The sequence below is a fragment of the Leuciscus leuciscus genome (genome assembly GCF_965113295.1).
Source record: "Leuciscus leuciscus genome assembly, chromosome: 9".
Lineage (NCBI taxonomy): Eukaryota > Metazoa > Chordata > Actinopteri > Cypriniformes > Leuciscidae > Leuciscus > Leuciscus leuciscus.
The window spans coordinates 36,109,391-36,135,364 of NC_138733.1; the positions used below are offsets into that span (position 1 = coordinate 36,109,391).

General features: G+C 40.9%; 1 protein-coding gene across 2 annotated transcripts in view; it reads right to left on the reverse strand.

Moving 5' to 3' along the window:
* The window catches only part of dscamb (Down syndrome cell adhesion molecule b), a 167,933-nt gene that overhangs the window by 35,669 nt on the left and 106,290 nt on the right, over positions 1–25,974 (reverse strand). For both annotated transcript variants that reach the window (XM_082180611.1, XM_082180610.1), the window contains exons 5-11: positions 25,493–25,771; positions 17,536–17,811; positions 14,673–14,969; positions 12,186–12,458; positions 6,827–7,105; positions 6,511–6,630; positions 4,489–4,668 (exon numbers count right to left, since the gene is read on the reverse strand). In XM_082180611.1, the coding sequence (XP_082036737.1) occupies positions 4,489–4,668; positions 6,511–6,630; positions 6,827–7,105; positions 12,186–12,458; positions 14,673–14,969; positions 17,536–17,811; positions 25,493–25,771 (1,704 nt within the window). The remainder of the gene's footprint in view (positions 1–4,488; positions 4,669–6,510; positions 6,631–6,826; positions 7,106–12,185; positions 12,459–14,672; positions 14,970–17,535; positions 17,812–25,492; positions 25,772–25,974) is intronic.

Genomic DNA, 25,974 nt, shown 5'->3' on the forward strand with positions numbered 1-25,974 from the left:
TATCCCTTCAATAATTATTTACTGTTATCAAATCATTTAGGCAATCTACACACCGTCAGTTTTAGGGATTGACAACCGCATTTACTTACAGATGTGAGTCTCTAAATGTCTTGAATAGGCAAATGTTTACGATTTTATGATTGGTTATATGTTATATGTGTGGCAACAGTTCTTCTAACTCTAATTGATGGAGTGTGTAGCTTTTCATTTCTTAAACAGCCATGTAGGAAGAAACAACATGGATGACGATGCTGAGATTCATCAGGCTCAGATTGTGAAAGAATGGTTGTGAGGGAGCATGAAGAATCATTTTCACACATGAATTGGCATCTCTGAGTTTTAATTGATTGAAAGTCTTTGGGATGTTCTAGAGGAGACTTTACAGAGTGCTGGACTCTTGCATTGACAATACAAGATCTTGATAGAAAATTGCAAAATCATTGAAATATCATTTTTACTCCCATCTCATATTTTTTCGACCACCATAATTACATTTCCATTTTTGCACGCTTTTATCCAAAGCAACTTCTATTGTATTAATGCATACATTTCATAATTTTTTTTCCATCACCATGTCCTTTTAGGGGCCTTTTTGTCTACAAATATCTGCTTTTCAATAACCTTTAAAAATCTGCCAATAGGATTGCAATTTTAAGTTTGTTCCCCAATAACAAGCATGACACAACATACGTTATAATAAAGATATTTACTTGTAGAGGAAAAAAAGAGAGACAGGTATGTCCGAAATTGATTGGCAAAGGTTTTTTTTTTTTTTGGAATGAAAATTTGCCATTAACCTCTATGTGTGCTAATACTACAAAGAGAAGCCGACAACACAGAACTTGCATCTTTTTAAGTAAGGAGAAATAAAAACATTTAATACAATTTTAAATAATTATAAGATTAGAAAATTCCTCTAGCTGGAGTCACACAAACATACGTTCATGATGGACACATTTAGTACAGTGATCCAAAGGTGCATACGACAAAATAGAGCGAGGTAATATTCTTACTTTACTGCTCTTTAAGTCAAAATCCATTATCCTTAAAAAATATACATTATTGTGTGTGTGTGTGTGTGTGTGTGTGTGTGTGTGTGTGTGTGTGTGTGTGTGTGTGTGTGTGTGTGTGTGTGTGTGTGTGGTTTACTAAAACATGGGCCGGAAATGTTGTTCAGCTGTCTTCCGAGAAAAGCTTTACATTTAAACAAGAGGGTAATCAAAGCAAGTATGGGAGTAATATTACTCCACACACACACACACACACACACACACACACACACACACACACACACACACACACACACACACACACACACACACACACACACACACACACACACACACACACACACACACACACACACAACACACACACACAAACACACACACAACACACACACACAAACAAAAGAGGAGTCAGACCGTGGCACACATGTAGCTTTTAATGGTCTTTATTGTCAGTTCAATGAAGCATATAAGTGGAGTTAAGAGACGCATCTGGGTTAAAAAGCATGAAAGATGATCGTTTGATGGAGAGACTCATTATAATGGTGAGCAGTCAATGACCTTGGAGCCAAAAAAAGGGTAAATATTTTATTTCTATATAGTGTGTAAATCTGTATGATAATCACAGATTATTCAGATTCTTTCAGTGAACACATGGCAAGTGACCATTAAAATATTCTTGGCAATTTGGACCAGCATTTACGGCTGGGTGTGTATTAACTATGATAACTCCATTTGTGTTTTCCACTTTGATGGCCATGTTGAATATGATTAGTGTGTATGGCATATCATGCCGTATGAATACAGAGGCTGCAGCAGCAACTCTGGGTGTATATCATCCATTTCAGCCCTCATTTTATCACCAGTACAGGGGCACCCTGGGAAACTAGGCCACCTCGTCACGTTGCCACGCCTGAATGGGCCATCTACCCCCTTCTCACACACACACACACACACACACACACACACACACACACACACACACACACACACACACACACACACACACACACACACACACACACACACACACACACACACACACACACACACACACACACACACACACCCTTCTCTGTGCAGGCCAATGGAATGAGGTATATTCTGTGCTGGGAGGGGCAGCACGAGTGTGTGTGAGCATGTGTGTGTGTGTGTGTGTGTGTGTGTGTGTGTGTGTGTGTGTGTGTGTGTGTGTGTGTGTGTGTGTGTGTGTGTGTGTGTGTGTGTGTGTGTGTGTGTGTGTGTGTGTGTGTGTGTGGTTGGTGGAGTGCAGCAGGCTGCCATGCTGAAGCAATTCCCCCTTTTTGTTGCACAATTGGTCACAGTCTGAGCATGAGCTCTCTCTGATACCGAAGACGAGGGAGCGCCTCCAGACCCACACAAGGAGGAAGATGACAATATAAAGCAAAACCCACTCTCTATCAAGCCTAATGACTGTAATTGAACTTATATTCTCTCCACTTACACAACACACACAAAAACTACAGCACATAATATCTGCATAAATACTATATATACATATATACATATATACATATTTTAGAAGCTAATTTGTGTAAGGTAATATGACTTCTATTTATTTAGCAATTTGTCTAACAAGCAATTTGTCTTAAAGGAGTAGTTCACTTTAAAATGAAAATTAGCCCATGATTTGCTCACCCTCAAGCCATCCTAGGTGTATATGACTTTCTTCTTTCAGGCGAATACAATCGGAGTTATATTAATAAACACCCTGATGCTTCAGAGCTTTATAATGCAACCATCAGATTGAAGCTCAAAAAAGTGCATCCATCCGTCATAAAAGTGCTCCACACGGGTCAATATATGCCCTCTGAAGCAAAGCGATGAGTTTATGTAAGAAAAATATTCATATTTAAAACTTTATAAAGTAAAATAACTAGCTTACGGCCAAACGGACATACAGATTCCACTTAAGTCTAAAGCGCAACTTATGCGAGTAATGCGACGCACTGCTGATATTTACTCCTTTAAGAGCAGCGACAATTATAGCACAGGATGCCAAGCTAGGATAGTACACTACAGATAAAAACTGAAAAGAAAGGATAAAGAAAGATTTTTTTATTAATAATTATTTTTAATAATATAATATTTTATATTATTTTAGTATATTACATGTATTTTTTGCTTCTTTTTTTGAGGATTTTTTTTTTTTTGACATTAATTGACATTAATTGTGTGAGGAACAGGCAAAAATGCCTTTATAAGAATTCATGAGAGAAGCAGCAGTTTCTGAATTATGAATGAATCGTCCTTTTGAGGTTTTCTTTCTTTATTTTTTTATGAATCAACTGATCCAGTTCACAAAAACTCAGCTAAACCACTGAGTTGACTTAGTGAATTATCAAGTAAAATAAATCATGACCGAAATTATATTTTGGAGGGAATTATTTCTGTAATATGTGTTGCTTAAGTAAATGTATCTTTAGGAACATTACACGTTTACTGAAAAACAAGGAAAAAGAGAAATATATTTGACCACTTTTGCAAAGGCTCTGAGTCCCAGATCACTGAAGATAGAAAATATCAACAGCATGAATACATGGATACTATTTCCACTGTGACCATTTATACAGCTCTTGAAATTCTGCGCAATTTAAACTGAAATATTGTGTAAAATAAGTGTTTTATGAAAATTTATGAATTGTATCTACATCTTGCTATATACCAGCAGTCGCCAGCATAAACCAGCCTGGACCAATTCATGCTAGTTTATGCAGGATTTTTCAGTAGGGTTAATTCATTCATTTGTTTTATAAACTACTGTATTTTACTGGCCATCCCGCTCTTTAAATATCAGTGTCAGCAAGCAAACCATATCGAAGACTACTCAGAGTACTATTTCCATGCTCAATTTGACAATTTCACCAGCAAAATAATGCTACATTTTAAAGGTGCAGAAAAATAAAAAATGTCAATTCAGGTGTTCCCCAAGGCTTTGTCCTGGGCTGCTCACACTTTGACGCCAAACGTAAAATGCAAAAGTTGTATGGACTCCTTTTATGGTGCTTTTTGTCATTGAACATTGAGCACAACAGCGCCTGCCTCAAATCATTTTCATGGCATGGAAATATGCAGTATAAACCTTCTTTCTAATCTTTTTATTTATTTTGCTCATCTAAATTGGTGGTGATGTTTAGACCAAAGGAATGTGAAGTAATGCGAATACGAGTGGCACTGCTCTGTTGGTTTGGTCTTTCCCTCATGCCAGACTGGGCATAAATGCTGTGCAGTGGGTTTAATGGAGGGGATGTAAGTCTTTGCCTGCTCAACAAATAAACAGTTCACCAAGGAGCACAATACCGTATACACACAGCAGTCAACAGGGCAGAAGACCCTCGGGCTCAGACACACACATGTACACACACACACTCCTACATTTAGATACATCACAATCACCATACATTATTTCATTCACATACACACACATTCACTCCACACGCTTCACTTGACAGGGTCTTACTTTTAACGGTGAGGTACATGCTCTTGCTGATATCGGCTCCCACGTCATTGCTGACCTTGCACAGATAAAATCCGGCATCTTCCTCCAGGACGTGTTTTATGAGCAGAGAGCCCTTCTCCAGGAGCTGGATACGTGAACCCGAATTCAAGGCGATGGGCTGGAACTGAGGTACGCCAGCACCTGTGACACAAAACAGAATAGGACCAATGTAACACTGTATATTAGGAAATGTAGTATATCTTTTTATATTTAGAATATTATACTAAATACTTCATCTTTATCACATCTAAAGAATCTATTAGCATAACAAAAATGACTGTTTCATTGCTGATATATGTATTACTGTAATCTGGGACATCTGATAATCCATCAGCATTACACTCGTTTTCATGATCAGTATCAATTCTAGCAATGCTGTGTGTTTACATTTGATGATTTCTTTATTGGATTTAAAGATCTGAGGGGAATTGTTTTGTGTCATGTCTGGATTAGGATTAGAGGATACTGTGAGATTCAATATTATGAAATAAAACATAATACCACATGAGCAACTTAATCTGTCAAAGCTGTAACAAAATAAAATAATCTTGACTGTCAACGTGCGTAGAAAAAAAGGAACACACTTTCATTATATACTCTTTTTAACATCTCTAAATGTTGTATATAGGAAACTGTACCTGTTATAAATCAATAGAGATCGTTAATTAGTGTTAACATTATTCCTGTAATGTTAAATGTGAGATATGTGACCTATGAGATACATATTCATATATCAGGCATAAAGGCCTATCAGATACGATACAAAAAAATCCATACAATATGCAAACATTTCTTTTTAGATAAAAAAAAATATTAAAAAATCCATTTAAAAAATATTTTTTGTGAGGGCACAATTATTTAATGTGAGGCTTAAGAAAATGATAAAGGAAACTATTAATTCAGGGAATCTAGTCATTTGATTTCAGAGAATATGTCCGAAAATAGAAGAAAAGTACTCCTTTACCCACAATGCCACAATGCATTTCTATCCCCTTCAACCTCATAGACTCCATCTAGCCTTCTATTCTTTCATCCAAGCCCTGTTGAACTCCACTCGCCCAATGCGCAGCCCTCTTTTTTGTTGTGTATATGGATTTCCATTTGTGAGCTTTCATCTACAATGTGTAGAGAGGGCTTCAAACGCTCCTTCTCCTTCAGGAGGAATCAAGGTCGAGCGAGTCACCTGCTCCCATTCTAATCCAGTAATCCAGCTTCTTTGGCCATGGCCTCAATGGAAACATACACCTGTGCCCAGCCCACCTGTCCAGATAACCCCTAAACCACATTACTACCAAAGCCTGACTGAAATTAGGTACACCACAACCAAATGTGTGCTTCAGGAGCCCCTTCATTACAGGATCCTACCTTCCCTTTGAGATCTCACAGCAAAAACCAAACACAAACAATGGGTTTGTGAGAACCAAAAACCTTTCTTTTTTTTTATAGTATAATGACTTTACAACAGCAACTATTTGTGGTAATATTTCTTCAGCCCAAAATACAATGATTTTAATTAAATCATCACAAATGGCAGTGTTTTAGCAAATGAAACACATGTATGTTGTTTTTCCAATAAAGCTGCACCTCTGTGCCTGCCAACATCAACACACCCACAGTGTTTACTGAGGATTTGATGACTAATGATGCAAAAAGATGATTATTATTAATAATAATAGCTGGAAAACAGTTGGTGTTCAAAAATGAAATATTTACTGTATATTATTTTTGAAGCAATGCCAAAAATACTGACCCTGCATAATGGTAATTATGATAGGAAAACTATGCAAAAACATCTCATAGGCTTCATTTTTGTTTCATGCAAAATTAAATTTCTTATTTTCTTCTTTTATTTTGGGAGAAAACCGTGACCTGGAAATGCGTTTGTGAAGAATATTTCATGAATATTTCATTGCATCTTCGCCTGAAGACGGTCATATTTAACAGGAAATAATATATAATTATATATTTCAAATGCTAGCATACCTTTGGAGTGGTTCCATACTATAGTGGGGATTGGGTTTCCCTTTGCTGAACAATTCAGGATCACCGACTTCCCATATATGCCGTCCTGGTCTCTTGGTTGTACCTCAAAATGTGGTGGAACTGAGCATAAAAAGAATGTGAATATTAAAAAGATGTATGATATAAAATGACACTGATATAAATCAGGGTTTAGAGACTTTTAGAACAAAAACCCCCAAAAAAGACGTCCATTTAAAATGACTGGTGGAAATATTATTGTTAAAAGTTCAAAGAAAAACATGAATAAATTCAAAGAATAACCCATGTGATCTCAAACCTTTAACGATGAGCTGTATGCTATGCTCGACGGCGGCAGCCTCATTACGGGCAATGCAGGTGTAACTGCCGTTGTGAATCTCCGACAGGTTTGAAATGCGCAATGAGCTGGTGAAGTCTATGTTGTCGATGGTGACACCCAGGCTGGCATTAATTGGTCGTCCATCTTTGTGCCAGGTTATAGACATGGGCAGGTCGCCGGATATGACCACACAGGGGATGAAGACACGCTGGCCGATGGAAGCGCTCTGAGAGTCGGAGTGTTGGATCAGAGGGGGCACTGAGAGAGAGAGAGACGATCAGAAACACATAATGCAAACTATTATAATACAACACGGCAAAAGTCACAGTACACTGGGGTAAAATAACCCGATATTGAAGATATCAAGATTTAATATCAATGTTATCTGTAACGACGTAAGGATGTGAGTTGAATTTGAAAATGGCAAAGCAAATATCAATCAGTCGATACTTTAAAAAGTAAACTGGATATTTAATTGCACTACTGTATTACTAATGTTAAGGTAAATACAGATTTTTTCTGCCAATTTAAAGGTGCAGTAAGCGATTTCTGAGAAACACTTTTGATATTTGAAATCCCAAACAAACAAACCCCTCCCTTCATTGCTCCGCCCACAAAATGCACAAACAAGCAAGGCAAGAGTGGATATCTCTTTATCATAGCTGAAGCAAAGCAAAATAATGCTTCGCAAAAAAATAAGGTGAAGATGTTAATATAGCTAACATTACAACAACAACATAACCAATGTTACTCACATTTGGAGAAGAAACAACACAACCTTGGCGTCTGTTTTCAGGCCTACCCGTTTAGGTCTCTCCAGCTCTAGAAAGCTTTTCTAATATTAACCCGGGTCCTAAAGCTCTTGCCTGATCATAATCCCTCTTTTTCCAGTGATATTCCTCTGACCTTTTCTCTTTTGTAATGTCTTTCAGCCATCTCTCTTTATACAATCTTTCTTCAAATCTCTCTCTCCCCTCCCCCATCATGAATGGGCACGCCCTCTACTGCTGATTGGCTCATTCTCACCCCTCCCCCATCATGAGTGGACACGCCCCCTACTGCTGATTGGCTACAAGAGTTTTGTGCTGCTCGGCCCAATCCACTTTCAACAGCGTTTCACAGAAATCACTTACTGCACCTTTAAGTTCAGTCTGTAAAACCTAAAACACTGCAAACACATTTTTTTTACAATAAATTTCAAATCCTTTTTTAACAGTGTATAGTTACATTCTCCCGGTCTCCCCAATATCAAACAGCAGGCTTGATATAATCATTGGCCAAATGTTATTTACATTTAAAACTAGCGTTTAGTGTCTTGACAAAACGGCTCAGTACACACACGATATGGGCTATTGGACAGAATATATGTGATCATACATGTACAATCATCTGTGATTTGCAATAATAAGGCTCCAGTCGGCCTTCATAACAAGTCATTACGGCTCAGAATCTAGAGATTTCACAGAGGAGGAGGCATAATGTAAACTAATGAGGGAGAAACGGAGCAAAGAAAGACAAAATAAAGAAGACGATAAAAGCGCCCTTTCGTTTCCAAGTAATTTCGGCATAATGCGTTCCCCGGGAGACTTCGAAAAGCATGGTGCTAGTCAGCCTGTCGCGTTTGAGAATCAATGAGTTAAAATAACATTGAAATAAAGCAGCACTTCAGTGCTTATTTAATTCACAACAAAATGGGGATAATGGACTCCAGGGAATCCCTACGCACGCTTCTGAATTTTAAGCATGAATGGAGCAAATTAGCTAACTCAGTCACATTTGTTCTATCTTTATGACTCTGAACTTACAAAAACAGATGCTTGCTTGGTTATTACATAACAACAAGATCAAATATTTGCAGTTTAACTAGTGTCTATTTGAACTTTAACAATTCAAATGTCTGGATTATTGTAATTGGTGTTCTATCTGTGCTTTGAGGTAAAGCTTTTATGTCATGTTGGAATTAGAATAAAAAAAATATTTTAAAAACCATTAGAGTCTTTATAGAACTTATAGTCATTTTGTAATTGGTCAATGACATGCAATTCTTTTGGAAGGCTAAAAAGTTCTGTGGTTTGACATATACAGGTAAAACTATTGTGAACAGCATTACATATGCAGCTGATACATGAGCTCATATTGATTGAGAGATTACATGGAATATTTGCAATTTCAAATATACATCTGTCACAACGCAAAACCATTTAAATTGTCCACTGAACAATTGAACACAAATGATTATTAAAAGTGTTGAAAAACTTTAAGGGCCCAATCATACACCTGGAGCAACGTGGCGCCAGACGCGACGCAAGTGTGTTTTGCTAGTTTCAGCCTGACGCAGTCATCATTTTCACGTCATAGTCCACGTTGTTTAAATAGCAAATGCATTTGCGGCCATTTGTTCGCCCATGGGCTGCTGGTCTGAAAACGAGGTGTGTTCAGGCGCATTGTTGGAGCGTAACTATTTTGAAGCAACTGAAATAGACTGAGCCATTGACCAACTGAAACCCGGTCTAAAGTCATTGGCGCAGTATTTCTTTGTTATTTAAAGAGCACGTTAGTAATGTGCGCCTATAGGCGGGTCCACAACGCGCGTACACTCTGCTTATTAAACACACAGGGATGCGCAGCAGCACACAAACATGCCATATGTTAAAAAAATAAAAGGATTATAATGTACAAGATTATTATTGTGCACATTAAGATATGGTGGAATCCGGCATGTCCCGTAGATGGTCTTTAACCTCGCGCACGAGCAGAGCCGTTTCCTCGCTAGAGAAGCGTTCAGTTTTTCCGTTTGCAAATTCCTCCATGTAAATAGCAAATCCGCCATGGCGCGAGCGCAACTGGCTTTTAAAGGGAATGGGAGATGAGACTCTGATTGTTTTTTTGCACGTTATGCCTAAAACACACCCATTACTCATTAAGAGAATAGGGACAACCCTTTTTAAACTAGCAAAAGTGGATTCGGACTCGCCCTAAGTGCACTTGAGCTGTGCGCTTTAGACCATGTGCTTAGATCATTAAAATAGGGTGCTAAATCAGCCCTCCTTAAATCCCAATTTTTGGTGTTTCTTTATACGTTTTAAGGTCATGTATATTCTAATTTTCTCCTTCACTTTTAGCAGATAAAAGTAAGTTCCCAGGAAACGAATAAAATATATTGATGACTCATTCTGAACTATGCGATTTTTTTGTTCAATCACACGATTTCTAGAATGAGATTGCCCCAACTATGTAATAGCAAAGTCCCGTTCACTCGGCGGCCATATTGACAACGCCTCCGTGCAGCTATTTTTGGCATCCAAGACCAAGTCCTGTCTACTTGAATGGGGGAATCCTGAAATCTCAAAAACTGCTTGTCACACTCACATTTAAATAGCATATTTGAAATCAACAAAATCTGACATGAACTGTCCCATAAATGTGTTTTTTCACACGTTACAAAAGCGTATATTTCAGGCGGGACTTGTTCCAATATATTGCACGTTGCACTTTCTCCCATTCACAGTAATGTGAGTGCACCGTCTTTCTACAGTATATCTAAAGTCATAGACATTCTACAGTATATCTTTGGTAGTAGCAACTATAGACTATTTAAGAAAAGTACACTCTTCCATACAGAGCTTTCAAATATGACGGAACGAAAGAGAGACGATGGTATTGGTGCTTCTATATGGAATTGTGCAATGGAGGAAAGGTTTGTGAAGCTATGGCAACAATACTGGCAAATTTCCTCGAGTGTCTATCACGACACAGTGAAAAAAGATAAATGTTGGCAAACGATAGCGGAGGCGCTTCGGCAACCCGGTGAATACTGGAATTAGCATTAGGCTAGTGCAACCATTGTTTGTTTATGCTCTTGTTTTCTAGAAGTCAATCACTAGTTCCGCTTTCTCAATGACATCACATGCGTCGTTAAAGACAGCAAGCGATGATTGGTCGGGAAGCAACGGGTCATCTGACATGTTTCTTGTCCACAACAAAATGTAGGAGTCAAAATCACATAATCTGACACAGTGACCATCATAACAGACAAAAATATTGCATTAGTCATTTCAAAAGGAGCCTGAATTTCGCTTGAGGGTGAAATATTTCCCCACACAGATTTTACATCAGGATCAAGTTAGTCGAGTGAATTTGCCATGTTAACCAAAAGAAAGCTGCTTGGTTTGAAAGTGACTCTGCTACACTATTGGCAATGGACCTTTTTTGGCCTGCAAACTTTATATTGGGTATACCTAATTTTCCTTTTAAAGTACCCTAGTGACGTACCTCTCGGGAAAAGGCTTTTTGATGAAAAAAAAAAAAGTTTCATAGTGCCTATTTTTCATATAAAAATTTTTGTATTGAAAGTAGTATGGTAAATACTGGTCAAATGTACCAACGCTCACATTTAAAAAATAAACACTTTTTGGCATACCATAAAAATAACCTGTAGCCCATCTGAATTATATAACAATTAGGCTATCCATCTCATAGTGAAAACCATGTCGCCTACCAAAATTTCAATACAAGTAGAAGTGAAATATTATTGTAATTTTGAAATCTGGGTACCGTCTTACATTTTAAAATCACGTACGGGGGAAGTTTGGTCCCGTCAGCGAGGCACGCAAACATGAAAGTCACGCGACTCTTAGATGGTTTGCGTTTTTAAGACCGTCTTTTTGCTCTCGCAATCTTCTATCATTACACTCTGACACCATATTTCTTGGCACACTCGTTTTAAGTGTATTTGGCGCCACCTATTGTTGCGGGTGTATTATTGACGTGTAAATTCTAGACTCTGAATATAAGACGTATCTGCTTTTTCAGATGTATTTCCAAGAAAAAAACATTGTCTTATATCCGGAACAATACGGTATACTCTTTTGGCTGTGAGCACAGAAAGACGTGTGCACTATCTAGTGGACTTTTTAATTTTCAAGCGCTCAAATCACTCACACATGCACTGTTGTACGAGCACCGTCTGCGGCCCTTCCTGATGACATAAAATTACATCATGCATACAGTGCATGGACCGCCACGAAACACGGATGGCTGACGTATACTTTGGGCTATAGGAATAGGGGTTTATGAATCACCAGTCATAAGTCCTAGCAATAGCCCTAGTTATGCTAGCCTTAACAAACATCATTGAAAATGACACTAATCACTCTCGGGATCATATCCCGGTATTCAAATCTAGCCTTCATGTACCCAGACAGCAATATAGTGTTGGTCCAGATCCGGCCCACATCTGGTATGTGTGGAATCCACGTGTACCAGATGTGGGCCGGATCTGGGCCGACACTATATTGCTGTCTGGGTAATGGCTGACTTCTGTCTGTACGAGCAGTACCTTTCACTGTCACATGAACACTCCTGTGAATTTGTTTCTCTGGATCCACCAGGACGTAGCATGTGTACTCTCCCTCGTCCGAGTTTTGCACATTGGACAGCTTCAGTGTGCCGTTGTTCTCAAAGGCACGTTGGCGATGGTTGAAAGGGAGCAGTTTGGAATCCTTATACCACTTAATAGAGTAATAAGGGTAACCAATGATGCGACAGTGAATGTACGTGTCCCTCCCAGCAATGGCAGTGACATTTTTCATTGGTCGAATACTGGCAGGGCCTGTTGTGAGAAAGAACTATCAGTATACAGAGTCTTTGAATGTCAGTTGATAGGCTTATGTAGTACGTGTAAATATTTTAGTTTTCAGCTATTATATACATATTCTGACAGTAACTAACTAACTAAAAATAATTCATCCTAACTTCAAACCCTCATGGAGGGTTTAACTTCAAGGGATACTCCACCCAAAAATGAGAATTCTCTCATTATTTAGTCACCCTCATGCCGACACAGATGTATATTACTTTATTTCTTCAGATGAACACAAATGGTGCTTTTTATGAAAATAATTCATCTATTTGAGTCCATATAATGCAAGAAAATATGTCCCTCAAAGTTGGCACTGTACATAGTTAATGTGTGTGTGTGTGTGTGTGTGTGTGTGTGTGTGTGTGTGTGTGTGTGTGTGTGTGTGTGTGTGTGTGTGTGTGTGTGTGTGTGTGTGTGTGTGTGTGTGTGTGTGTGTGTGTGTGTGTGTGTGTGTGTGTGTGTCCAAAATCTCCAAAAACCTCCCTTTAGGGACGTCTTCATTTGTAAATCTGGTATAAAAATAAAGTAATTCAAGGTTTTTTTTAAATGTAAAAATGCAGCAGGTTTTGTGTGATGGGTAGGTTTAGGGGTAGTGTTACAGTACTGTAAGGGGATAAAATATACAATTTGTACAGTATAAAAACCATTACGTCTATAGAATATCCCCATTTAGATAGCTAAGTAAACATGTGTGAGTGTGAGTGTGAGTGTGAGTGTGAGAGAGAGCGAGAGAGAGAGAGAGAGAGAGAGAGAGAAGGAGAGAGAGAGGGAGAGAGAGAGAGAGAGAGAGAGAGAGAGAGAGAGAGAGAGAGAGAGAGAGAGAGAGAGAGAGAGAGAGAGAGAGAGAGAGAGAGAGAGAGAGAGAGAGAGAGAGAAATCTAATATTTTAAACTTAACAACAATCCATCGCTTCCAGCCAATCATCATATGAGTAAACATCAGCACGTTGTGAAGTGTGATGTAAGCATATTGTGAAACTTGAGCTGACAGTCAGAAGAGATGGCTTAAAGTTAAAAAACTTAAAACACAGACACACCTATATTATGTTCTACTTCTGAAGAGACTGGAGTCGTATGGATTATCATCGTATTCATTTTGCATGGTTTTTGAAGCTTGAATCTTTAAGGAGCCTATGAGCTTGGATTACATGGACTATGGATTATATGGATTATACCTGTATGTGTTCTTCTGAACAAAGAAAGTCATATACATCGGGGCGGCATGAAGGTGAGTAAATGATGACAGATTTTTGGGTAAACAGAGTTTTAAATTAGCACAACGTAGCAACAACCAATGGGAGTGAAGGCAGTAGAGCTTGACTGTAGAGGAAGTCTATCATACCTGGAGAGCTCTATCCGTTAGCATTTCCATTCATCTAATCACCAATCATTCCTATTCCTTTCAAAATTAGGCAGAGGCTATTTGTACTAAGTGCATTAGAGGTGAACGTGATTTCACCAAATGCAACATGTTCCTGGATAAACATCTTTGTTGAACCTGGAACAACATTCAAATCAACCAATCAAATGTGAGGTTTACAGTTAATGTCTAGTTTAGGCTTAGAACCAGGGTTATGTGCTTCTACATCCATACAGTATGTCTAACCAAGTTGTGCTCCAAATTTGAAGGTCATTTCACAAAATTTAAACCCGCTAAAATGTTTCAATTGCAGTACCCTTTGTAACGCAATGTCCAATTTCAAAACAGTTTTTACAGGATGCATTTTGAGTGTTTACACATTCGAATGATACCTAATTTAAGACGATTACTGAAATATGTGATAGGGGAAAAAGAGTGGCACTACTGGGACTCTGACAGTTAACAGACTATAAGCGAAGTGGAACGCACCAATGCTCAACTGCAATCTCAAACTTTACTCCCATTGGTTGACTTCACATTGAGTATCTGCTCATTTGCATAAAATTCAACTTTGCTTTTTGTCGCACCGTCATTGGCCACTGCTCAAGAGCCAAATTTCAGTAAAAAAATCGAATCACTTCTAGTTGCTTTGTTGTTACAAATCCCTGTCACTGAGAACACCACTTTAGGAGGCTGCACTGCAATGACAATCTAAGACTACAAAATTTCCTTCTAACTAAAAATGCCATATAGAAAACAGACAATGTTGTTGTGTGTGGTTGTGGTGTGGTGTGGGTGTTTTTGAGGAGCTGATCTGACAAGCACCTCTTACGTTTATTCGAGCCTGGTAGGAGACCGATCCGGCTGAGTTGTTGCAGGTGCAGCGGTAGACGCCCCCATCGCTGACCTGTGTGTGGGACACATTCAGATAGCTGAGCACGTGGCCTTCGGTGGTGATGATGCGATCCATGCGGTGGTTGCTGTCTTTGATGACGGGGTCTTCGTCCAGGGTCCAGGTGACGGTGGGGAGCGGCGTTCCTTTCACGTGACACACCAGCGAGATGGGCTCGTTCGGGCTCACCACCTTCTCGCTGAAGGCCGAGAGGATCTTTGGCGTCCCGTCTAGAGAAGTGGAAGACAGATTTGTAGACGGATGGTTTAATGATGCAATATTTAGCTATGTATCACTATTTCAGAAATAAGTCTAAAAAAATTTACCTTTAATATACACTTATGATTGTTGAGCAGCATTTTCTTGAGGTGACATTGTTCATAAACTAAATGTGATATTTAATTTGTTTAATATTTCAGATTTGTATATCTTAAATGAAATCGGTGGTTTTGAAAACACTTTTGTTAAAGATACAAATATAAATTTTTAATTTTAATTTTATTTTTAAAGATAAAAAATCATATTATCTTTTTTTTTTTTTTTACCTGAGGATAAAGACTTACCTTTAAAAAAGCATGTTTAATTATATGAAATATTAATTTATGTTTTTTATTTTTTTTATTAATAGCAGTGGGCTGGGTGGCTTTTTTTTCAAGTGCTGTAGGTAATTTACTCCTGAGTCCTGAGTAAACCATTTCCCTGGTTGTTGTTAGTAGATCATACGGCTCAAAAGGCAATGCTAACATGACAGTTCGACATGTTCAGAAATATATTTATACTCTACAAAACCTAAAAACCAAGAGAAGTTTTGCATATTCAGAATTTTCTCAAATATTTTATGTAGTGCTGTTAAATCGATTAAACGCGATTAATCGGATCTAACAGAAAAGTTTGTAAATATTATATATATATATATATATATATATATATATATATATATATATATATATATATATACTCACACAAACTTTTATGTTATATGTGATTAATCGCGATTAATCGATTTGACAGTACTTGTGCTAAAAGTCAGGAAAACTGTAATACATTTAGATCCAAAAACATGATCCACAACCTGATAAAAAACACATAGAAAAGGGATTATGAAACTGACTCTTCACATTCTCAGTAAAATACGGACAATGCAAAATACAATAGACCTAGCCAGACATTTCTTGAAAATATTTTCAGCCCTGTTTTCTTATATCATGACACTTAGCAAGAAACAGCTGTGTTTTCAAGCTTGGTGCCATTGAAATCTTTACCCTCTGATCATCCAGGGTTTTTTAACATCATTATAGATTATCAATATCCTCTGTATGCAGTTTTGTGGCAATAGGAGACAGTTGCCCCAGCAACCGAGCTGAAGCAACAAATCTTTTCAGCTGCAGGGCTGAGTAGCTTCAGTAGAGTCCAGTAGAGGCTTATATTAAAACACATGCACAGTTACACATACAGTCCAGTATATGTTCACAGTAGCACTCCACAACTTCACAGGTCATTAAAAATGCAAGTCGCGTTGAAACGGAAGTAGCGACAGTGTGATGTATATTCGGGTGTTCTGAATTATCGAAAAAGAAAAAAAATTAGGGCGGGGACTTAGTTCTTATGCATCAGTTTTTGATTGGATTTTGAGATGTGATCATTGCAATCAAAAGTGGATGCAGATGAAATCAAGTGTGTATGTGTGTTCAAAGCCAAAGTGAAAAATTTATAATTTATCACCCAATTATTTTCTTTCTTTTGTTGTACAGACTAGGTTTTGTGGGGCTTTTTTTGTCCTTTTTGGAATTTATCAGTATAAATTATTATTTACATTTGCTGTAAGGAAAAGAGCAGCTCTGTCTCATATAATGTTTTGTCTTTCATTGAAGAAGGAAAATTATATGGTCAAGGGCTTTTTACACTGAGAGCGATTAAGCGATGAGAAAGTACGCCGCGATGATGCTGTTGAATCGAAACAGTAGATCCCTATGAAGCTATTCACACCGGGTGCGATCATTCGTGGCGCTACAAAGCGAGATTTGTGTGGATTATTTTCCCCATCGCCCCGCGATAAAACGGGCCACCAAAGCTTTAGATCACGTCCCCGTAGCTGCTATTGCATAAAAGGGTGAGATTGGAGATGTTACAGTACAGAAAGCTGCTTTGGAAACCAGTGTAAACACGAAAGAAAAGTATTCTGGAAGAGAGAAGTGAACGGATGTTGAGTTCTTGTTACCATTGGTGTCTGGGAACGGAGAGCTTTTTGATAAATGTTTGACAAAAAAGAAGTTCTGTGGCAAGGAAATGGGAATCGATGGTGAGTTTAATATCTTATTAAAGTCATAAGTGTGTACTGGTGTAGTACCAAACTTTATATATCTTAATTTACTGTTGCATGTTGTGCAGCGGACGAGGTTAAAGCCAAATGGAAAAAACCTACGAGATACATACACTAATAAAAAAAGAAAAGAGAAGATCAGGAGTGTGGGCAATTACAGGCGTAAAATGCCTTCTCGGTCCATGCATTCTCTATCTTGCAGGCGTGAGTTACCTGAAGGCGATCAATCATTTTGGTTTCGGTGTGAAAGCACAGTTCGTCTGCGATTCGCTTCGCTTTATTGCGTCGCGCTCAGTGTGAAAGGTGACATGAAGGTGTCTAAATGTTTGTTTTTGGATGAAATATTCCATTAAATTACATAAGTTTGACATAAGTTATGTCTCAGACAGTCCTGGCTCCCTATCTGCATACTTTTAGTAATTTCACAGTAACAAGTATAACACTATTTCTTCTACTTCCTTCAAAGTTGGACTTACCTTCCAAGACGACCTGAACTAAATCTTGGGTGGACATCTTGCCATTTCGAGCAAAGCACTGATACGCTCCTCCATCACTCTTGGCCATTCCCTCCATCACCAGGTTCTCGTTGTTGATGCCCGTGATACGTACGTTTATACCCTGATAGATCTTCTCACCGTTCCTGTACCAGCTGATGTCATACTCGTCAGAGCCAGTCACACTACAGAACAGAGACACTTGGCTACCCACGCTGCCTCTCACCTTCCGTGGGCTCACCACTGCTTTCAGAGGCTCTGGGGTGGATGGAAACACACATACTCGCACATTAATACACTACTGAATAAAATAATTGTGTCTAAATTCAAAGAAATTGTTTCGTCTTTATACAGATATGTGTTTAAGAGGATTTGGACTGAAACTTTGTTTGTCATTTTTTAAATGCTTCATGCTGCAGTCAATTCAACTCAGTAAGTCATCATATACAACTTGGAAAAGTACAACAGAATGCTACATGATGTAATGTGAACATAGCGTCACCCAAATAGTAAATATTCACTTTTAAGCAAATAAAAAAAGTCAGTTCTGAGATTAAATGACAATAAGCAATCGTTTGCAGAGACAAAGTGAGTAAAACCAAAGTCCCATTAAAGGGATAGTTCACCCAAAAATGAAAATTCTGTCATCATTTACTCACCCTCAAGTTGTTTCAAACCTGTATGAATTTCTTTTTTCTGCTGAACACAAAAGAAGATATTTTGAAAAATGTCGGTAACCAAACAGTTGATGGACCCCAATGACTTCCATAGTAGGAAAAAAAAAATACTATGGAAGTCAATGGGGTCCATCAACTGTTTGGTTACCGACATTTTTCAAAATATCTTCTTTTGTGTTCAGCAGAAAAAAAGAAATTCATACAGGTTTGAAACAACTTGAGGGTGAGTAAATGATGACAGAATTTTCATTTTTGGGTGAACTATCCCTTTAAGACAGGTCATTTCACTCGGCGGCCATCTTTGAAACGCCTCTCGGGCGTGCAAGTGCAGCTTCTGTCTCTCTTTGAATGGGGAAACATCAAATTCTCGTAAACTGTTCGCCAAGCTTACAATTAAATTTCATATTTGAAATCACCAATGAAATCTGACAACAACTGTCTCATAAATTTTGTTTCCAAATGCTCAAATCATGACAGAAAACTAAATTTTTCAGGCTGGATCAAGCTAATGTGCAGTGGAAGCGCGTCTGACTGTTTCCATGGAAACAGGAGCTTCTAACGGCTGCAGTGACGCGATGACTTTACCAATCGGCGATTGGCTCTTATTAAGAAGGTGGGACTTATTCCGCCATATTGAGCGTTGCACTTTTCCCCATTTAAAACAATACGAGAGACGCGTCTTGTGTTATTCTATAGTCTTTGGTAAAACATGGTTACGGATATTTTCTGTTGATATTCTACACTTTCAAAAAGTATAGCATCATTTATCATCCACAATTTGTTTCTTTGTTGACAAACAAACACCAAGACACCTAACGGTAGCCATTTTGTTTTGAGATTTGGAAATCCTTTATAGTCGGAGATATTGATAAACAGCTTTGATTTTGAATGTAAAGACTTGTTAACTAATAACAGCTCATCCAACCAATCATGTTGTTAGCTAATTTGTGTACTTGCTAATCATGCTCAACTTAAATTTTTCGGCCAACAGCCAACATAATTTTGGTTTTAATTGTATCGAGTCAAATAGGAATTATTTACATCCAATACATTTCAAAACCAAGCTGTCAAAGGGCACATATCATAAAAATGTGAAAGCTATAAATGTTGAAGAATGTCACATTAATGTCACTTTAAAACATGGGTTCCCTTTCGTAAAGGGAACTCCCGCTGCATCGATACTCGATACTTTGGGGAATGCCCTCGGCATGACGCGTCTGAAGTCTGTAATGGAACTATTCCAATCTTGATTGGTGCTCGTCACTCGTGACGTTGCATGTGACGGTGATCCGGAAGCTATAAAAGGGCAACGGAACATAGCCGTATCAGCTTTCTGTCTTCAGCAAGCGTTCTGTGTGACTGTATTGTCTTATTTGGTGTTGTTTGTCTATCTCAATATATATATGGCGAATATAGAGAAACGACTCAGGCGGTGTGCGTCCCCTTGCTCGCGCTATTTGAGCGAGGGTGACACGCACTCGTTTTGTGTTGTTTGTCTGGGAGTGGAGCATGCACGGGCAGTGCTCGAGGGCGCTGTCTGTGCAAACTGTTTTCAGCTATCTATGAGAGAGCTCCGCTCCCGTTTGAGCTTGTTCGATCAATCAGATCAGGCTCGCGTTTCCAGTGCATCAGGCCCCGCGTCTGTTGAGGCAGCGCGCCGCTTGTATGCATGGGATTCGCACGTGGAGCTGGCAGATAACACTGAGACGGTTGTGACCCTTTCTCAGTGTTTATTAACCAGCTCCACTGGTCTCGCGCACGGTTCGGAAGCCCGCGCTGCGGCTTCTTCCGACCGTGTTAAAGACACAGCGTTTGATTTATCTGGCTCCGAGGGGTTAGATATTATCAACACTGAATCACATAAATATGGGGATTCGCCACCCCATATTCCCGTTATTGAGGAATTGCTGGAGGTTGTGACCAGGGCAGTGGTTAAATTAAACGTTGAATGGCCATATAATAAGCAGGAAGCGACTAAGAAAAATAAAATGGATGAGCGCTTCCTGCAGACCCAGTCACAATCTTTGTGTCAGAGCCTTCCCTTTTTCACTGATCTTCATACTGAGGTATCGAGATCGTGGGAAAATCCATGTTCATCTCAATTATTTTCCCCCCATGTATATATTTACTCATCTATTAGGGAATCTAATGAGAATGGTTATGGGGTGATGCCTCGGGTTGAGGAATATTTTGCGAAATATTTTCTCCCTGACGTTGCGTCACCCCTGATAGCTCAGACACTTCCCTCCAAATCTCGTACATCGAATTTGTTAGGGAAAGCTTATATGGCGGTGGGTCGAGCCGGTGCATGCCTACACACGATGGGGTTATTACAGGCATACCAGGCTGACCTCCTCAAAGAGGTGGATGATAACTGGGAGGTCTCACTCAACGGTATTACTGAATTTCGTAGAGTAGCTGACTTATCTCTCCGTATTATTAAGGAGACGGCTCGTGCTATTGGCCGTTCTATGGCAGCAATAGTCGTCACAGAGAGACATTTATGGCTTAATCGCTTGGGGATCGAGGAGAAGGACAGGGCTTTCCTTCTCGATGCCCCCCTTTCACCTTCTGGCCTCTTTGGCGACGCGGCGAGAACCGTTGTCGAAAGGTTTCAGGAGGCAGAGCGACAATCAGCTATCCCCAGTTGTCAATCTAGGTCTCATGGGGTTGCTGCCAGGGGGCAGCCTCAGGGGACAGCCGCCAGTTCAACATATTTTGAGAAGGTTTCCTCTCGTGCCCCCCCGTATAAGGCTTGGGGCCAGAAGAGACATTCTCGTATGAAGCCCTCTATATCGAGGACAGGTCTGAGGACTGTCTCTCGGGCTAAGATGGCTTCAACTAAGAGGTCTTGTCGTAACAAGCAGACCCTTATGGCCGTTCCCCCAGGAGAGCGAGTACAGGAGTCTCGCCCCCTTATACAGCCCTTAGGAAATCGATGTTTACTTCCCGCCGCCGATGGCGCTTCGGGACACATCGGCTTCCAGCGAACACAAATCGCAGTATCTGCCCGGAAACGTTGCGGCCCTGTCGAGTTCGCCGCCTCTCAGGAGGTCTGTAGAGAGCATATTTCGGTTAGTTCCTGCCAGTTAGCTGCTTCAGGTCACCGAAACCATTTGAACATTTTTAGCCAAGGCCAGTCTCGAGGGACTGGTCCCCATAATAGCATATTTAGACACCCCGAGGGGTCTTCAAAATATAGCCTGGAGGGTCCTGCTTACAGCGGAGCTAATATAAAAATATTATATACTAAGGGTGGTTCACATGTCTGCCAGCCCCGAGCAGGGTTGGTTCTTGGAACAGGAAGTCAAGTCTCTCTTAACAAAGGAAACCTCAAGGTGAGCTCTTCCTCGGTTTCGGGAGCCCGGGTTCTACAGCCGGTACTTCATAGTTCCTGTGAGGGAAGGGGAGTAAGGCCTTGTTTCGGATCTCAGGGTAATGGATCAACCTCCGAGGGGGTTCAGATTCAAGATTCCGACTGTCAGTCAGACCAGCTCCGAGGACTGGTCTGTCGTGATAGATCCACAAGGCCCTTAACTCCTCATTCCCTTCTAACCCCATCACGGGAAGTTTCCGAGATCTGCTTTTGGGGGAAAAGCACATCAGTTCCGGATTCTTCCATTCGGCCTAGTATTGTATCCCTGCACCTCCTCGGAATGCATGGTCACTGTCCTAGCTCCATGGAGTCTTCAGGGCATCCTCATTCCTGTCCATTGACTACTAGAGCAGACGGTTCAACACCGAGGTGTTGTTTCGAGTCTCGTGAGGTGCTAGGGAATATGGCTCAGAGTCTAGGAAAAATCACCAGTGCCTCTTCAGAGAAACCGATTCCTGGGGGCGGTGTAGGTTATAGTCATGATGCAGGCACAATTGTCTCCAGCTCAGACACTCATCTTCCTTACCATAGTCATGAATATCAAGCTAGGCCAGGCCACCACTACGTGACCTTATTAAAGAGTGGGCTCGCTGGCAGCAGTGTTCAACATACTATTCTTTGGCCTGCTGTACATGGGGGCCCTGTAGTAGTGGCTCAGGACCAATGGGTTTTCCCCGAGAGGGAACCCACTCCGCATGACCAGAGTTACGCGCACATGCCCTCGTTTTCTGATCATGGGGAGGAAGTTATGGTTCCTGCTCCTAGTACCTGTGTTGGAAACACAGGGTCTGAGGAAACTTCAGAGAGACCATTAGGTTCTATTTTTGACAGACACTATGTCGATGGTCTCTCTGATCAAAGAGGGGGCAGTCATCCTGTCGAGGCAGGGGCTGCAGCCCGGGGATTTCGAACTCCACCCCAAGTTGGCTTTAGCCGGGATGGAGGTCGGTTTGTCAGAGGTGCTCCTGTTTCCCCTTTATGTGGACGGCCACCTTCTGCGCCACCTCTCCCATGCTCTTCCAGCTCTGCTGGGTTTGGATATCATGATACAGACATGGTTGAGGCCATGTCTGTGTATACTTTCCCCGATTGTTCTGCCCCCGGGGGTTCTAGAGTACAAGAGGGTTCAGCAGTACGGGATCAGCTTACTCTTAGTGGCCCTGTACTGACAGGCCCAAATATGGCTTCCAAACATCTGGGCCCTTCTGGCAGGCCTTCCGCGGTGAATCCGGATCAGGATGGTCCTCCCTCTTCAGCCCAAGGTCATGATATTTCACCCTTGGCGGTAGCCCAGGAAGCTACTGGATTGGCCCCTGAGGGGGACCAATTCATAAATTCTGGTCTCTCAACCGAGGTTGTTGAGACCATTGTAAACTCTAGAGCCCCCTCCACGAGGAAACTTTATGCATTTAAATGGAAATTTTTTATTTTATGGTGCAGAGAACATCAGTTGGACCCAGTTAACTGCCCAGTGGCTTCAGTACTGGAGTTCCTCCAGAATCGTTTCTCTGACGGGCTCTCCCCGTCCACGCTTAAGGTCTATGTGGCGGCTATATCAGCCTTCCACACGCCTTTAGGGGTGGGCACGCTGGGGACACACCCACTCATAATTCGTTTCCTTCGTGGAGCCAGGAGGATGAGGCCTGCTATCCAGCCTAGGGTCCCCACGTGGGACCTGGCAGTGGTCCTCGAAGGTTTATCCCTGGCACCCTTCGAACCCCTGGATAAGGTGTCTGAGAAATTTTTATCCTTTAAGGTAGCCTTCCTGCTCGCTATTACTTCCCTGAAACGAGTTGGCGACCTGCAGGCGCTATCTGTGGCTCCCTCTTGCCTCGAGTTCTCTCCTGGCAGAGTGAGAGCCATTCTCCACCCTAGACCTGGCTACGTGCCTAAGGTGCCCACAAATGTGGCACGGTCTATAATCCTTCCGGCCTTTCATCCTCCACCGCATGTGTCGGCTGATCAAGCTAAGTTACACTTGTTATGCCCGGTCCGAGCTCTTGAGGCCTATGTACATAGGACCTCGGGCTGGAGGAAGTCGGACCAGCTGTTTGTGTGTTTTGGGTTATCCAAGAAGGGCTCCCCGGTCTCCAAGCAGACTATTAGCAAGTGGATAGTAGAGGCTATTTCTTCAGCTTACGAGGTGCGCAATCTGCCTTCACCTCTCCTGATAAAAGCTCACTCAACCAGAGGAGTGGCATCCTCTAGAGCCTTGCTAGCAGGGGTTTCTCTTCAAGAGGTCTGTGATGCCGCTGGCTGGGCCTCCCCACACACCTTCATCAAACATTACAGTCTGGATCTGTCCTCTACACCAGGTTCACAAGTTCTCATGTCTTGAGTGTGCCAGATTGCTTCACACCAGGGCAGGGTCTCTCAGTGTGGCGGCGTGGGTATTCGTTCCCCAAAGTATCGAGTATCGATGCAGCGGGAGTTCCCTTTACGAAAGGGAACGTCTCGGGTTACGTATGTAACCCTCGTTCCCTGAGTAGGGAACGAGACGCTGCATCTCTCGGCCACACTTTTCGTGCTCCTGAGAACGACTTGCTTCGACCCTTTAAAAGCTGATACGGCTATGTTCCGTTGCCCTTTTATAGCTTCCGGATCACCGTCACATGCAACGTCACGAGTGACGAGCACCAATCAAGATTGGAATAGTTCCATTACAGACTTCAGACGCGTCATGCCGAGGGCATTCCCCAAAGTATCGAGTATCGATGCAGCGTCTCGTTCCCTACTCAGGGAACGAGGGTTACATACGTAACCCGAGACGTTTTCATCTCTGATCATCGAGATCCATATTCCTGCAGAGTTTCATTCAGCCCCTTTCACACATACAGTCTTTACTGGTAAATTACCGGTATATTACCGGTAACAGAACATATGTGAACAGGACCTTTTCAAAAATAACAGTAAATCGGTTCTGGCAATTAACCAGTAAGCGAAGTTGTAACATTACCAGTAAATTACCGGTATATGCGCTCTGTGAACGCGGAATGAAGATTACCCATATTTTGCACGTCAGAACGCGCTGACGTAAGAAGTGATTTGGGCCAATCAGAAGCCGTTGAAAGAGCAACAGCTCTGGGCCATTCATAAATTATGATGCAGATGACGTTTTTACTCAGCACTGTATACAAATGTCTTCAAATTGGAGTGATAAAGAAACTAAAGCACATCTCCGTGTCCGGGCGGATGAAGAGATTTGTCAACAACAGTTAGCAATACTGTCACGTATGCTAAAATAACTAGCCTTCTTCAGGCAAAAAGTTCCGGTTAATTACGTCATTACAGAGTTTACAAGAATTTTGTAACTGATGTGTGAATGGTCTGTTACCCGTAAAAAGCCAGAACACTGTTGGTTGTGTGAATAGCAAATTTTTGAATTTACAGTAAAGTCGTTCTGGCAATTTTATGGTAATTTACCGGAATTGCTGTGTGAAAGGGGCTATTAGCACCAATCCAAATCTAAAACACCAGAATAAGCCTATCAAGCTCTTCAGGATCACTATAAAGCAACAGGAAGTTGTTTGATCAGGGTTGGAGCTAAACTCTGGAGGAAAGTGAATCTCAAGGGCAAGAGTTGAGAACCCCTGCTTTAAACTCCTTATGATTATGAGTATTTGCCTTTGTGCCTTTTGCACCAAGCACTTATGGACTGGTTCATAACCCGCTGACACACTTAATGTGCAATATGTGTTGTTCATGTCTGTGTATTTGATGTTATTGGGGGGTATGAGGTGTATGTTTTGAATGTGTTGTTGTGTTAGTGTATTGTTGTTAATTAAGTTGTATATGTGAGCATACCAAGACAAATTTCTATCAACTGTAATGCTGAAATGGCTAAATAAATTTTGAACTTGAACTTGAACTTGAAAAGGTAACTTACGTTTGACCACCAGCCGTCCGACCACTTTGGCGTTTCCGAAGCTGTTCCACACCTCACACACATAACTGCCTGCGTCACTGGGTCGCGTGGCCTCGATGAGAAGGCCCGATACACTCTGGTGGTAGCGGCTGTCTGATTCTAAGGGGCTGTTGTCCCTCAGCCAGCGATACCTGGGCGGGGGGTGACCGGACGCTTTACACGGGAGCTCCACCCGGTGTCCCACCATAACCTCCCTCCGTTCAAACCCATCCAGAATCACCGGAGCGGAGTCCACAGGATCTAAAAGAGAGTGAGAGAAAATCCATTTTCTTTATATACTGTAGCAGTGGGAAATGAAGTCTACTGCTGCGTCCCAATTCAGAGGATGAATCCTTCGAAGGCCGCATTCAAAGCCCGATTGCGTTCAAAGGCTCCTCCAAATGAATCCTTCGTTTTCCCGTGAAATGATGGATAATACAGATGGATCCTTCCCGGCCTTGCCT